The sequence below is a fragment of the Ictalurus punctatus genome, chromosome 21 (genome assembly GCF_001660625.3).
Source record: "Ictalurus punctatus breed USDA103 chromosome 21, Coco_2.0, whole genome shotgun sequence".
NCBI lineage: Eukaryota > Metazoa > Chordata > Actinopteri > Siluriformes > Ictaluridae > Ictalurus > Ictalurus punctatus.
This window is the reverse complement of record NC_030436.2, coordinates 7,382,723-7,397,311: the sequence shown is the minus strand read 5'-3', so window position 1 is coordinate 7,397,311 and position 14,589 is coordinate 7,382,723. Positions and strand designations below refer to the sequence as shown.

At 41.0% G+C, this 14,589-nt stretch overlaps 1 protein-coding gene across 1 annotated transcript in view; it reads left to right on the top strand.

Moving 5' to 3' along the window:
* The window catches only part of arhgef3 (Rho guanine nucleotide exchange factor (GEF) 3), a 93,526-nt gene that overhangs the window by 12,038 nt on the left and 66,899 nt on the right, over nucleotides 1-14,589 (top strand). Inside the window, exon 2 of the mRNA XM_017450290.3 lies at nucleotides 11,908-11,974. Coding sequence (XP_017305779.1) covers nucleotides 11,908-11,974 — 67 coding nt within the window. The remainder of the gene's footprint in view (nucleotides 1-11,907; nucleotides 11,975-14,589) is intronic.

Sequence of the window (14,589 nt, the reverse complement as noted above, 5' to 3'; positions counted from 1 at the left end):
CATCACACTTCCTCTGCTGGCTTGCCTTCTTCCCATAGTGCATCCTTGTGCCATCTCTTCCCCACCTTCTTCCATTGCTCCGTGGTCCTGAGCCTTGGGTGCACATGACCCTGTTGCCTGTTGACCGTTCGTTGGACCACTTTTGGTAGGTGCTAAACACTGCATACTGGGAACACCCCACATGACCTGCTGTTTCGGAGATGCACTGACCCAGTCGTCCAGCCATCACAATTTGGCCCTGGTAAAAGTCGCTCAGACCCTTACACGTGCCCATTTTTCCTGCTTCGAAAACATCGATTTAGAGAACTGACTGCTCATTTGATGCCGAATAGATCACACCATTTGACAGGTGTCACTGTAACCAGGTAATCAATGCTATTCATGTCACCCTTCAGTGGTTTTAATGTTATGGTTGTTCGGTGTGTTCAGCAGCAGTGGTTGAAGTACAGTATGAAAGAAAAGTTTGCTTTCTTTTGATTGAAAGTAAAATATTTATATCCAGTTTTTAAAAAATGCATAATAATAATTACAATAAATGAAAGCCTGGTGGGTCTGACAATGGAGACACTTTTATTTTCCAGTCCTCATAGTGACCTGGGTGAAGTCCTATGTTCGTTGAGAACGACTATGTTGCAGTGCTCACAGTTTGCCAACAGAGGGAGACACAGCTCACTAGAGAGAATGAAGGAGCCACGAGACCGACAGAACAGACGAACTGGTAACTCAGTAGATCTGTTGTAAACATCTGCTCCAAATAAAAATTGTAATCCTTGGCAAACTGCCGTGGTGGACGGGGACTTAGACACTTAGAGACTGGCTGTTATTGGAAGACTTTGGGGTGGTAACAGTAACTCCACTTCGCATGGGGCCACATCACAGCACTCTGTCATTCTATAACAGCACGCCACATCGTGTCTCATTCCTTAGTAACGTATCACGACAAATCAAATATTAAATGCTAGTCATTTGCCAGAATTCTTGTTTAATTATGAAGACGGAAAAATGTCTGGCGTCGCCGCAGACGTGATACGTGAGATGTCAGGAAGAGATTAACGAGATTCAGAAATTAATGACTACAGGAGTGAAGGTTATTTTGACCTTGTGCTTTAATGTTGTTAATTAGCCTTATGACAGACAGCTTTTGAAAGAGACTGAAAAAAAAAACCCCAAAGGAGGAGCTTTGTTTCGGTTATTGTTGTCATGGCAACTTGTGTTTGGTTTAGGAGGCGTGCAGGGGAAATGTAGGTGTGTGTGTGTAGGTGTGTGTGTTTCCTCTGCAGGTAAGAGGCCAGAGTTCAGGAAACAGCTTTATGGAGTTCTTTTCACTGACAAAAACCTCAAACGTTTTGCTGGGTTTTTTTTTTTTTTTTTTTTGACCGTTCACCTGAGGGGAGGAGGGGGGGGGGTTAAAAACCACAATGGAAACTGCCGAGTGAAACATTTTCTCTGCTTTATTGAGACAGCTTCTAAAAACATCGAGGCACAGACCAATAATTACGTTGACACTACATTGCACATCTTAACATGCATACAATAACTATTAGAATGATCTGTCCCATTTCTTTTGGCATAATGTCGTTGTTTATTTTCATGAAATGTGAAGGCACACTGTAGTAATTCTTTTTTTCTTCTTCAGTTTTAACGAATAAAGGAATTAACATATCTGACAATCGTAAAAGTGAAATAAATTGCAATAACAACATTGTAAATTTGTGATAAATGTTTGAGCCATTCTATGATTGTGAAAATAATATCTGACGAAATAATTTAGATTACTGGTATATGTTGGGGGTGTGAATCCCACCTCCGCCCTGTGTGTACGGAGTTTGCATGCTCTCCCCGTGCTTCAGGGGTTTCCTCCAGGTACTCCGGTTTCCTCCCCCAGTCCAAAGTCATGCGTAGTAGGCTGATTGACATTTCCAAGTTGTCCGTAGTGTGTATGCAATTGTGCCCTGTGATGGGTTGGCACCCCGTCAAGGGTGTCCCCTGACTTCTGCCAGAGTTCCCTGGGATAGGCTTCTGGCTCCCCGTGACCCTGTTTAGGATAAGCGGTAGAGAAAATGGATGGATGTATATGAAGCATGTCTTGTCACTTCATGCAACAAGCAGAGAAGAAGTTTGAATCAACTTGTTTTTATTTAAACAAACTTTTCGACCCCGCAGCATCAAGTCATCAAATAACCATCCAGTTTTTATTTCTCATCGAAAGTGCCGGGAGTCGATCCCCGAAAAGAGTCAATCCCAAAAAGAGTTGATTCACTGGGTCCAGGCATTAACCACTGAGAGTCAGACTCAAAGATTTGGAGTCAATTGCACACACTGAAAACGATTCACCTGTGGAAATTCTATATATACTATATATTCTATATACTTTTTTGATTTTCTCCGGTTGGTATGCATCAAATTGTTGAAATGCACATAAGAACCTCTGCCTGCTGTCAGTTAATCGAAAAATCATGAAAAAAATGTCATTGATTAATCAGTTACCTTCATTTCATCTCCTGATTTATTCAATTACAGCCAGTCAGATTCAAAATAACAGTCAATATACACAGGCAGTTGAATCAATTCCAAAGCTTTGGGGTTGTCTCTTAATTGATATATTACTTAATTCATTACCAAAATAATAGTTAGTTGCAGCCCTATTTTATGTTATCCAAATCTATCTGTTTAACATTTTCATATTTTGCTCAACATTTATATTTACGGCATTTGGCAACACGCCCTTATCCGGAGCATTTGAGGGTTAAGGGCCTTGCTCAAGGGCCCAACAGTGGCAGCTTTGCAGTGCTGGGATTTGAACTCGTGCCCTTCCGATCAGTAGTCCAACATCTTTTATTAATTGAGATCCTCTGCCATAAGTGTTCATCCTATGATCCAACAGCATCTTTGTTCACCTGGGACAATATCGACAATAAACACACACCGTATATCGAATAGAAATGTATCGAGCAACCTCTCGCGCTAACACATGGCTGTGCCGAGCGTCTGTTCCACTTTGGGCTGATTTCACATGTGGCAGTGTTTACAGCACGCTCGAGGCGCAGAAGGCTTTCTCATGAGCCGAGTGTATAATTACAGGACAGCTCGCTTAATCTCTGCTGGCTTTTCTGACTGAAATTAAAACATCCACACACACACACACAGTTGCTCTCATGCAAACTGTGCTTTCATGTTCTCCCATAGTAGAACCGCGGCCTGGTTTTGAAGTAAAATCGTGCTTCAGGTTTGATTTTTCAAGAGCGACTCCATGTCGAAATGTTGTTCGAGGAAAAGGAACACTCTGAACTGTTCTTAATGCAGGGAGAAAAATGTTCACTAATGAAGAGACGAAGTGGAAGAACGTTGATTTTTGTCGTGTGAGATGTATGGTCCTGCCTCTCGTTTTCTGAAATTAAAGTATCATATCATTACATCCATCCGTTTTCCGTACCACTCATCCTACACGGGGTCTCCGGGAGCCTGGAGTCTATCACAGGGAACTCAGGGTACAAAGCGGGGGACACCCTTGACGGGGTGCCAACCTATCACGGGGTACAATCGCACACACACTCACACATGCCAATCAGCCTACAACGCCTGTCTCTGGACTGTGGGAGGGAACCGGAGTACTCACAGGAAACCTCCGAAACCCAGGGAGAACTTGCAAACTCCACATACACAGGGCTAAAGCCTCAACCCCCAAGGTGCGAGGCAAACCTACTAACCACTAAGCCACCGTGCCTCCCCCATCATTACAGTATGCAAATATGATCATTATAATCTGCGTTTTGTCTCATTAACTGCATTGGCGAGGGGGAGATGGTGAGGGATTTACTGTTTATAGCTGCAATAACATAAGTGATAACAGGAACTAGGGTGTTAAATGTTATTAAATGTAACCACAAGGTGAAAATTAAAAATGCTTCATTCTTTAATAATTAAAAATCATTAGAACTCATTTGAAAATTACTGTGATATAAGAGGAATTGAGCACTGTGCAGAATATGCCGTTATTGGCTGAAATTTCCCTCGAGGAGCCAATATCACTCTGTTCCTTTTTTTTACCCCGTTCATTTGAACAAAATAGCACCTTCAGTCTGGTTATATGGATTCTGCTTCATCACAGCATCCTGGTCACGGATCGTTCTCCTTTAACAGCACTTAAAGGCGTTAAAGTCACATAAAGTCAGACTGTAAAAACAATTAACTAATGATTATGCGTGCAGAGTTACGTGTGTCTTCTGTGCCAGCTTCCCGATGCAACCTAATGACAGAGGTAACGTCTAAAAGACTGTATTTGGGTGTGAATATTTATGAGTGTGTTTTAGTGACCAAACATAGATAAAGTAAATATCATGTAATGAGTATATGAATGTGCTGTGTTCCAGTAAAGAAGCCAACATCTCAAATGAATTGATGTATGAATTGCAGCATAACTGAAATATAGGACTTTCCCTTAAAACACAGGACGTCTGGTCACCCTCTTTTCTTCCTGTGTAGCACATGACGCTTCCTGAAAGGTACACCATCCAGGAATGTTTTCTCACATAGCCTGGAATGAAAGCACAAGATTTATTAGTTTTCTTTTTTTCTTGTTTTTCTTGAAAGGACAGAACAGCATGTGCCAAAGTAAGGTGTTTCCAAAATTGTACAATTATATATTTTACTGTGATTGCTTCAGACTGCAGTTAAATAACCACTAGGGGGACTCTTGACGTAAAAGTGAGGGGGAAATGTTTATTCCAGGATGGAGACCACACTGGCAGACAAAAACAAGCCTTTGTTAATTTCATTACCTAAACAAGGATTTGTGCTACTCTCCCTTTTCAAACAAAAACAGAAAAAAAGAAAAAACAACTTTGTCATCATTTTGCTTTCGTCATCCCTGCCAGCGATTTAAAAAAAAAAAAAAAAAAAAAAAAAAAAAAAAAATTCTAGGACTTGTAGTGTTATGAATTCCTTTCGGAACACATTTTTACGTCTCCTTAGGGCACGGAGCAAACAAACTTCGGCTCGAGTGGGTGAAATCGTGCGTTAACCACCTACACTCGAGACCTGATTACACAGCACCTCGGCCAAATCACAACTCACGATAGAATAAAAGCCCAAGCGCATGAAGGTAAGTGGGTATGACGGCACTCAGTGTGGCCTACAAGTGCATATTAGACTCTAGTGTTTACAGCACAGGCTGGAGGTGGATCAGTCCATTTATGGTCATTTCCTGAGCTCAGGAGTCTCAGTGGGGTCCAGGACAGGACAGGACAGTTGTTTTCCTGAGTCGCTGCTCTGAATATCAACTCTATAGTTCTGCTTGGAGGAAACCATGTTAAAGCCACTTTACACTTCTTTTTTTTTTTTGTCCTTTTTTCTTTCCCCTCGAGGTGTTCAATGTTGGACGAATCACAGCTTTATGTTGGAATTTCAGTCCAGATCATCAGGCCTCAGCTTGTGATGATTCATATTCACATATTTCCAGGTTGTCTTAATGTTATCAGAAAACACTTAGTTATTTTCCATTTCTCACTTTAAAGGATTACGCCAGCTTTATTTTTTTTTTTAGCCTAAACTAAAAGTCTATCCATCACATCTGTAATGTATGTGTAATGACTATGAATAGACATTTCGGCATATCCCTAGAAGACTGGAAACGAGGGAGGAGAATTCATTTTCAGTTCAATTTAGTTTTAGTTCAGTTCGCTTTTATTTGTGTAGCACTTTTAACAATGGACATTGTCACAAAGCAGCTTTAAAGAGAGAGAATTCACCCTGGACAGGATGCCAGTCCATTACAGGACACCTGTTGAATTCTAACAATAAATGTTTCAGTCCAAATTTTCTGCAGTGTAGCTCAAAACCTGTAGAATTACAAATATAAAAGGACTACTGTTAAGTTAGAGCCGATAGCGGTGCGGGACTACAGCACCCATCAGCCTGTACCCCACATGGACCCGCACGCACCAGGTCACATGATCACATGGACACCATTTTTCCACAGCGAGTTTGAATTCTCAAATCTGTTTGGACAGAAGGTGTGCGTTATTTTTTATATTTCTGTATAACTCGGTCCCCGCAGAATTGCGTGATTTCGCAGGAATGAACACAAAACCTCTGCGATATTTTGAGGAGCTTGCGATTTTTCCAAATTACCGCAGATTTTCCGCAGATTTGGGCCGATGTTACAAAAAGAGCGCGTAAATATACAGCTGTTCCAAACCTTGCAGCTGGAACTACTGTCAGAGCTGCTGTTATGGGAAATGAATCAGCACCCTCTGACCAATCTTCTGAACTGGCCTTAGACTTCTACTATAAGTCAGTTTGGAGTTCTGTTCTTCTCTCAGTTCAGGAAGTTTGTTGAAATCGTTGTCCTTCGTTCTGTAGCTGAACAACAGAGAGGGAACATGAACAGTGCTGTATTTATGGCAACCATTTATTGATTCGTCTACATCGGAGTATTGATAACTTTACACCAACTGAGAAAGGAGCTATAGGGAATGAGAATGGAGAGAGGGAGTGTGTGTGTGTGTGTGTGTGTGTGTGTGTGTGTGTGTGTGTGTGTGTGTGTGTGTGTGCCCCCAGACTGGCTATCTAAAGGATGCATTTTATCAAGCATCACCATCCTCTCTGGTCTCTGGTCAGTGTATAGTTATCAAGCCAGTGCTCCAGATCGTGACCTTTAAAGGTTGCGGGAACGAGGATTGTGCAGATAAAGCGGGAAGAGACCGCTTCATAATCAAACACTGGGGGAAGACGAGGTGTCTCTGAGATAAAGGATTAAATTGGCAAATGCGACGGCCTGTAAATGCAGTGAATAACACCTCCGGTTTAATTATTGATCACTGTTTGAGTAAGCACAGGACAATAAATCAGGATTTCACAGAAACGAAATGCTAATCTGTAGAACGTTAGCTCAGCTAGCAACTTTTTCACATAGTGGTTGTAGAAATCTTTGGTTCTGAGAATGTTTATGAACAACTTTGCTGCAACAAAGTTACCGGTAGGAACATTAACCTTCTTTAATGTTTGGTTTTGTCCAAGTTTTTTTTTTAGGCTAACTTTTATTGCAGCAACTTTACGTTTTTAACCTGACCTTCTTGTCAAAGACTTTGCCTGACACCAAGACTGAAAAATGTGAGTCTAAACAGAGGTTCTCAGACTTTTTGTTTTGTAGCCAGGGACGCCTTTAACTATAAAAGAAATCTCACCACCCCCCTCAGTACCGATTTATTGTATATGAACATCCAATTGAAAGGGCCAATGAAATACACTAATAGCTATAACAAGTGAATGATAAATATATTGGTGGGTTGTAATAACTACATTTAAAAATCTTGGTTCCAGTGACTGTTTCCCCCCCAGACCCACATTTGGAACCACTTGTTTTGATCCATAATTGGTGGAACACTTGAAAAATGTCTTGTGAAAATGCCTCATTCAGGTGTTCTGATCAAACATCGACGCTTGTTCACTCAATTCTTCCATCGTTTAAAGCTGAGCTGAAAACGTTCCTCAGTATTTTAAGGGGAAGTGGTGGCTTGGCGGTTAAGGCTCTGGGTTACTGATTGGAAGGTCGGGGGTTCAAGCCCCAGCACTGCCAAGCTGCCACTTGGCAAGGCCCTTGGACCCTTGTGCAAGGCCCTTAACCCTCTCTGCTCCAGGGGTGCTGTATCATGGCTGACCCTGCACTCTGACCCCAACTTCCTAACATGCTGGGGTCTGCGAAGAAAATAATTTCACAGTGCTGTAATGTATATGTGATTTAATAAAGACTCATTATGTTTTCCACCTACGTTCAGATGTATTCAAACTTTTTCCCCATGAGGCCTACTTCCCAGTTTTTTGAGAACTGGAAACGTTATCGTTTTCCTGTTTTGAATTTTTTTTTTCTTTCTATTTTGTCCTAAACCCGAAATCACCATGTTTAACCATTTTCGGTGGAATAATAATTTTCAGTGCATCCCTGTTAGATTTGATTCCATATTACTGGACTGAGAACATTCTCCATTGACCTTGACAGGAAGCAAGAGCTCCACAACACTGCATTTATTTGAAGCGGGGAATTCAGTCGAGACGAGGGCACCGGGTGGAGTGCTAGTGGTGCAGGAGGGGTATGAGGGAGTTCAACTTTATATGAATCTTTACAAATCCATATGTTGTTTGGCATATCTTTTTGTATTCGGCGTATTATTGCGTGATAACTTCATCAGTTTAGTCTTTGGTATTTTCCATCTTGCCCCCTCACCCCTCGCCTGTGAGATGGTATTTCCATTTCACCCCTCACCCTACTGCTGTAGTTAGATTTTTTTTTTTTCCCCCCTCCACGTTCATCATGTAAACCTCCTGTTAGTTCTCTTGGGCTTTCATTATAAATGTGAGTTTTATGTATGTTTTCTCTATAAAATGACCTTGAGATGTATGGGGTGCTCTAGGAATCAAAATTCTTATTATTAATATTATATAATAGTAAAAAAAAAAAGTGATGGTTGATTAGTAATTAAATCCTTAATATCAGAACTGCAAACATGTAAAATGTCTTTTTTTTTTTTTCTTTCTTTTTTTCTTTCCCTCAGAGAATATTTCATCTGTAGCATCTTTTCTGATTGATGTAACAGGAGAAAAGAGTCTGATGAAGTTAGTTGGTTTGTCTCACAAAGGCTCGGGATAAACAGCTTAAGATCTGCATAAGAACTCTGTCAGGGAGGGGGATAATGCGCCGTGGCTCGGCAGGGGGTGCTTCCTCAAACGCTGATAAACAGGCCGACTGATTCTCCTCAGGCGAGATGTGAACTTAAACAAAAGCTCCAGCTGGGATTAGCAAGCCGAAATGATTGTGTTTTAGAAGGCTGACGTGTCTTAGCTTACTGCCCTGTGTGTGTGTGTGTGTGTGTGATTGATAATGGAGTGTCAGAGTATGAAACCACCTCAGACTGGTAAAAACGATAAAATAGGAGAGTTAGAAAGAGTTGTTTTAATTAAAATGATGCCTTAACGTGTCAAGGAAGAGTCGCCGACGTAGCATTGATGGCTTTTCTCTTTTACGTCATTAACGTTTTGCCACGAGTGCTGTGAAGAGCACAATGAAGGAGCCTACCTGCAGTTGTATGGAAGTTGAATTTCATAACTTTTTTTTTTTTTCTTGCTCTACTTACTAGTCAGATGCTTGAATGTGATGTAAGGATGGTAATGTATTTTTCCATGTCCTTCCTGGAAGATTCCATCTCTCTCAGGCATTCCTCAAAGGCGTTGTGTATTTGCAAAGCCGTGGGGAGCGGAGTTGGCCGTGAGTGACGCACTCCATCATCACCTGAAATGTTAGTCAAGGTCTGGAATAGTTAGACGATTTTATTCACAGTAGTAAATACGCTGTCTGGCGTGTGTCGATTGACGGACATACGAGTGCTTTAATCGATCACGCCGCTAGAGTAAGAGCCAAAAGTCTGACTCCATTACTAAGAAATGTAATCAGTTCATTGGATATTGGAAATGAATGGGGAAAATTTTTTTGGACCAAATATATTTCATTAAACAAAATTCAAAATGTGGGTGTTGGGCATTAAGAGACGAAAATTAGCCCTGTGTAAAAGGTATTTTCTGGGTAGTTCTCTATATTATTACCCAGAGTGCACTGTAAATGCAGTGTACAGCAGATATAAACCATGTTTAACACTTTTGTAATTTCATGGTTTCACTCTGTATATTTGAAAACACGGCTAAACAGCACTTCATTTAGTTGACATCGCAACGTTTTGTGTGACAGCAGATTTCTGAAAATCTCTCTTAAATCAAAGTACTCTGTGAAAGTTTTTACCACTAGTTACTGTTGTCGGCTAATTATGCGAAGAACACAGTGGGGTGCAAGCAAATAAGGCAGTCCTTCCACGATTTCGCCCTTTTGCCATCGTAGAAATTAACGCAAAGTTGAAAAATCCATTTTTCAGAATTACTCCAGATTTTCTGCAGATTTGGGCCAACACGCGTCACGTGACATCATCATGACACTCGTTCAGCTGAAGCCCACTTCGATCAACCTACGACGAACATGAGTACAGCTAAAAGATCCCATTTACTGTACCAACAATCATCAGCGTGAAAGACCATGCAAAACTATTTCGTGGAGTTGCAATTTCACTAATTCAAGACTCCGGAAATTGCATTGCAAATTTTCAGAAAAGCCTCAGCAAAATCAAGCCTTTTTTCACCACAGCAATAACAAAAAAAATCTCTGTGAAATCCTGTATGGGCTGATAAGGCAGCAGAATTATTGGGGGGCAGTTACTGGGTAAGACTGGGATACTGGTTATTGGGTTACTGATCAGAAGGTCAGGGGTTCAAGCCCCAGGCTCTGGGTTACTGATCGGAAAGTCGCTGCCACTGTTGGTCAAGGCCCTTAACCCTCTTTGCTCCAGGAGCACTGTATCATGGCTGACCCTGCACTCTGACCTCAACTTCCTGGCATGCTGAGGTATGCAAAGAAGATTATTTCACTGTGCTTTAATGTATATGTGACCAATAAAGAGTCATGATGATTAAAAGTCTATATCTCAAGGTCTGTCAGAACATTTTTATTGATACCGTTTTACTGTATGCATGTTTGTAGATGTATGTCATTTTTCCCTTACAAGGATAAGAAACAGTCTGTAATCCCCACCATGTGAGGAATTAGTGCGTATTATGTAAGGAATAAAGCACTTTGGGTCAAGCTGTTGTAGGAAAACAATCCACTATGTGGGCGACGTGAAATGATCACCCTGAAGTTAATTACGTTCCAATAATATAATGTTTTGAAGTGTTTTATTCCTATTTTATTCAAGTACTGTGCCAAGTTACAATTTTTTATGATTATAGAACACACGTTGCACTTTTTATACATTTATAGTTAGATTTGCTCGATTTTAGTTAGTTCCTGTTCACTTATGTTATAGAAGCTATAACACAGGGTTCCCTCACCAGCTTTACATTAATAGCATGTCCTGTTAAAAAAAAAAACAACAACTGGAAAGCACAAACTCCTCTGTTCTGAAGACTCAAAGGAAAAGCTTTACTTCTGACTGTTCCAAAGCGCTGACACTGGAGACTCCTTCCATCAATGTTAAATAAACATCTCCTTCCAAGCCTTACAAGCCATACAAGTTCCTTGTGAATCTGCTGTTTACTATAGAAACAATAACGTATTAAAATTAGCACTTTAATAAAAACATGATTTTCGTCATCACCTTCTGACCAATCAGAATCAAGCATTCAGCAGCCCGTCTTAGATGGTTGTAATTTATTTGAACAAAAACATCAATTAAACCAGTTGCCTTGTATATATTAGGTATACACTCCACTCTGTACACACTGAGGGAAAGTTCAGAAAGTATTTCTGCACTGATGTCTCGGGAAAACATAGTCATAACTGTGTCTGCACACCTCCTCCTGTTTAATCATAGCAGAAGATAAACTCATCTTTGGTCATATGACTGAAGAATCATGGAACATAGTTTGTCTATATTAATGTCTTTTATTTCGGGAAATGTTATTGAGGCCAACCCACGCTGACGTTTTGGTCAGATGCCTTCCAAATGAGCCAAGATCATCCCCTATAACTTCAAAGTCTGCACCAAGCTCTTTCTGAACCCCTCTTTCATTTCTGCAGACTTGAAGCCTTTGTACGTGTAAACACATGGATCATTCTCATGGGCTTTTGATGTAGCCCACATACCCTTCAACCTCACAGACAGTAGAACCTCCTCTACGTCCATTAGCATCAAAGGCACATGCTAATGGCAATCGTGTTAGTGGCTTCCTGAGGTTAAAGTGCTTCTTAAAGCAGAACGACTGAGGATTTCAGTCGTCGACTTTGCTCGGTTTGTGATCCTAAATGTTGAAGCAAATGTGACCACAAGCATGTTTTGACACGACGTCCTGTTTTGTCTGTACCTTTTGCAGGCCGACGCTACAAAGAAGGGGCTCCTTTTCTCTCTTCTCATCGACGGAGAGGTGGATTTTCACAGGGGTGAGTTCTGTGTGCTTGTAGAAATCGAGGCGAAGCCGAACAACAATCGTTTTTATAGTACTTTTCAATTTGAGTCTAAAATCTCAGTGTTTTCCATAGAATTTCGCTACAAATCTCTGAACATTGCTACAAATCAAGATCCTGAGCTCAGGTTACTGTCTGTGGAGTTTTGCATGTTCTCTTTGTGTCTGTAGGGGTTCCCTCAGGGTTGTCCTGTTTCCTCCAACCTCCCCATAACATGTTGTAGGTGGATTAGCTATGCTAAATTGCCCCTAGGTGTGAATGTGTGGGAATGGGATGGCACCACGAAAAGTGCTAGTGTTCTGGATCTGGATAGTTCAGCTCTAGTGGCAACAAGGTGAACTACAAAGTCCTTGACTCCACCTTCCATCCATGCCCCTGTATCCCTCAAATTCCTGGTAGCTGGAGGATTTCATCCATATCAGGCCAGCTAGCTAACTTTCCATCATCTTAATCTACTCAGTCAGCTACAACAAAGTTCACTAAAAGGAAAAACACTTGCCAAATAACTTACTGATTTGTTAAAGCAAAATGCTTCGGAACAGCTTAAGAAAGCAAGTTTGCAACTTATTGATCCAGGTGCCTAAAATTGGCTGGAAACTTCCAGTGCACCGTTCTGCTACAAAACCTATATTTTTGAACATACCTTGATCAGCACTCCAATGGTCTCTTGGGACTTCAAATGGTCCAGATCCAAAACAACTTCCCCCAGTTTTCCCCCAAAACATCTGGATGTTTTCCAGACTGGCTAACCAACTTACATGCAAGTTATAAGACAGTTGGCTATAAACTTGTGAAATGCTTTTTTAATGCACTGTATGGGTCTCTGCTGATTTGTGTTATCACGGATAGCGAATCGCACAACGTAAACGAATTCTTTGGAGTTCGGATTGGCGGTCTTATAATGCATAACGTGAAACGGTGTCAGAAGTATTTTTATTAAAATCTCAGCATGAGCTCTGCTACGGGTGCTCGTCTAAACACCACCATAGGATGGCCCCGAACTAGAAACATGATCTGAAATGTTTATTTGAGCAAGCGATCATTTAAAACACTCACACGAACTAAAATCAAGTCAAGTCAAGTGGGTTTTTGTCATTTCTCTGTATAGCTTGTATACATTGGAATGAGATTTTCTTTCTCCAGGACCATGGTGGAACACAGAACAGTACGCAAGACTATGTAAAGACGAGCGCAGGATAATAAATCCACAAAACAAACCAGTAGACACACAGGACAATACATTCACAGAACATGGGCTGTATAAAATGTAGATAATTACACCAGCCTGCATGTCTGGCTCCTCATCCAGCAAGATGCTAATCCACAGAAAGGTTTTCCTTATTTCCTCAAGGTTACATTGACGAATAAGCATTTCATGTTGTCCTGTAGCTCCGAACTCCTCTTCTTCACCCTTTAAAACGTGTTTTCTCTATAGGCATAACATTGCTACTGCTATACCAAGGGCTTGTTTGTGTTTTTAAACTCGGATCATTCTGAACGATGACGTTAGCTGAACGTAGTAAACGTCTTTAAACCCAGGTCTATCGTTAGAGGATCTTCATCGTATGATCTGACATGGAGAACACGAATTGTCTTGCAGTCTGTTATAGAATTCCCAAGATTTTATTCTGATCCTCTCGGACAGTGTGGCACAGTGTAAACCATTAAGTTTTACTGATTTGTTTCTGCGGTCATTGATTCAATCAGTTTACCAGTTCATTACATTAACTCACTTGTTCAGGAGGTAAGTTGGCGTCCAACTTGGTCCCCCTTTGTGGTTTCACTCTCTTGAAAAGCCAGCTTCGAGGTTTACTTGTTTCTTTTGCTGTCGTTTGTTATTTGCAGCAGATCCATGCTGACAGTTACATGCTGAATTTTTCAGGGTTTCTGAGCAGAGAAGAAGAGCACGTGTCTGTAACAGGAGGGACTGTAAACATGACTAAGGACAGAAGCTTTGTATCGTTGTAATTTATAACATTCCCATTTTACAATATCCTAAAATAGGGGTCACTGAGGGGAAAAAAGGAGTTTCCTGTTAAACTGTGTTATGTGAAGTATTGAGCAGTACATGCTCTTCCTTCAGCTATTTCAGGAAATAATGAGTGGTGTGAATCACACATTATTTAGTACCCAGGCTTTTGGTAGTAAAAGACAGTGGTGACTTTGTCAGTCGTTGTTATGGATGTAAGAGTAACATGAAGTCTCTATCTGCTTGCTGTTTCCCACTAAAAATCTCTGCTGTGGTTTCGATAACTGTCTGACACACGGATTTCTATAGGAATAGACAACAGTATTAGCCGTTTTTTCTCAGCGTAGTGTTAGTGGAGAAAACGAGCGTCAGCCTGAAGTTTGAAGGCCGAATCGGATCGTAGAAGTGATTTAGATGGTAATACAATTCAGTTCTGAGCTGGGGTAACAGTCTGTGCCATGTTTCACATGTTCTCAATGTGTCGGTGTAGGTTTCCGCCTGGTTCTCAGGTTTCTTTCCACCTCCCAAAAACATAACATAAGTTGCCCTAGGTGTATTTCCACCTCACGCTTTGTGGTCCTGGGATAAGCTCCGGACCCACCATGACCCTGATCAGGATAAA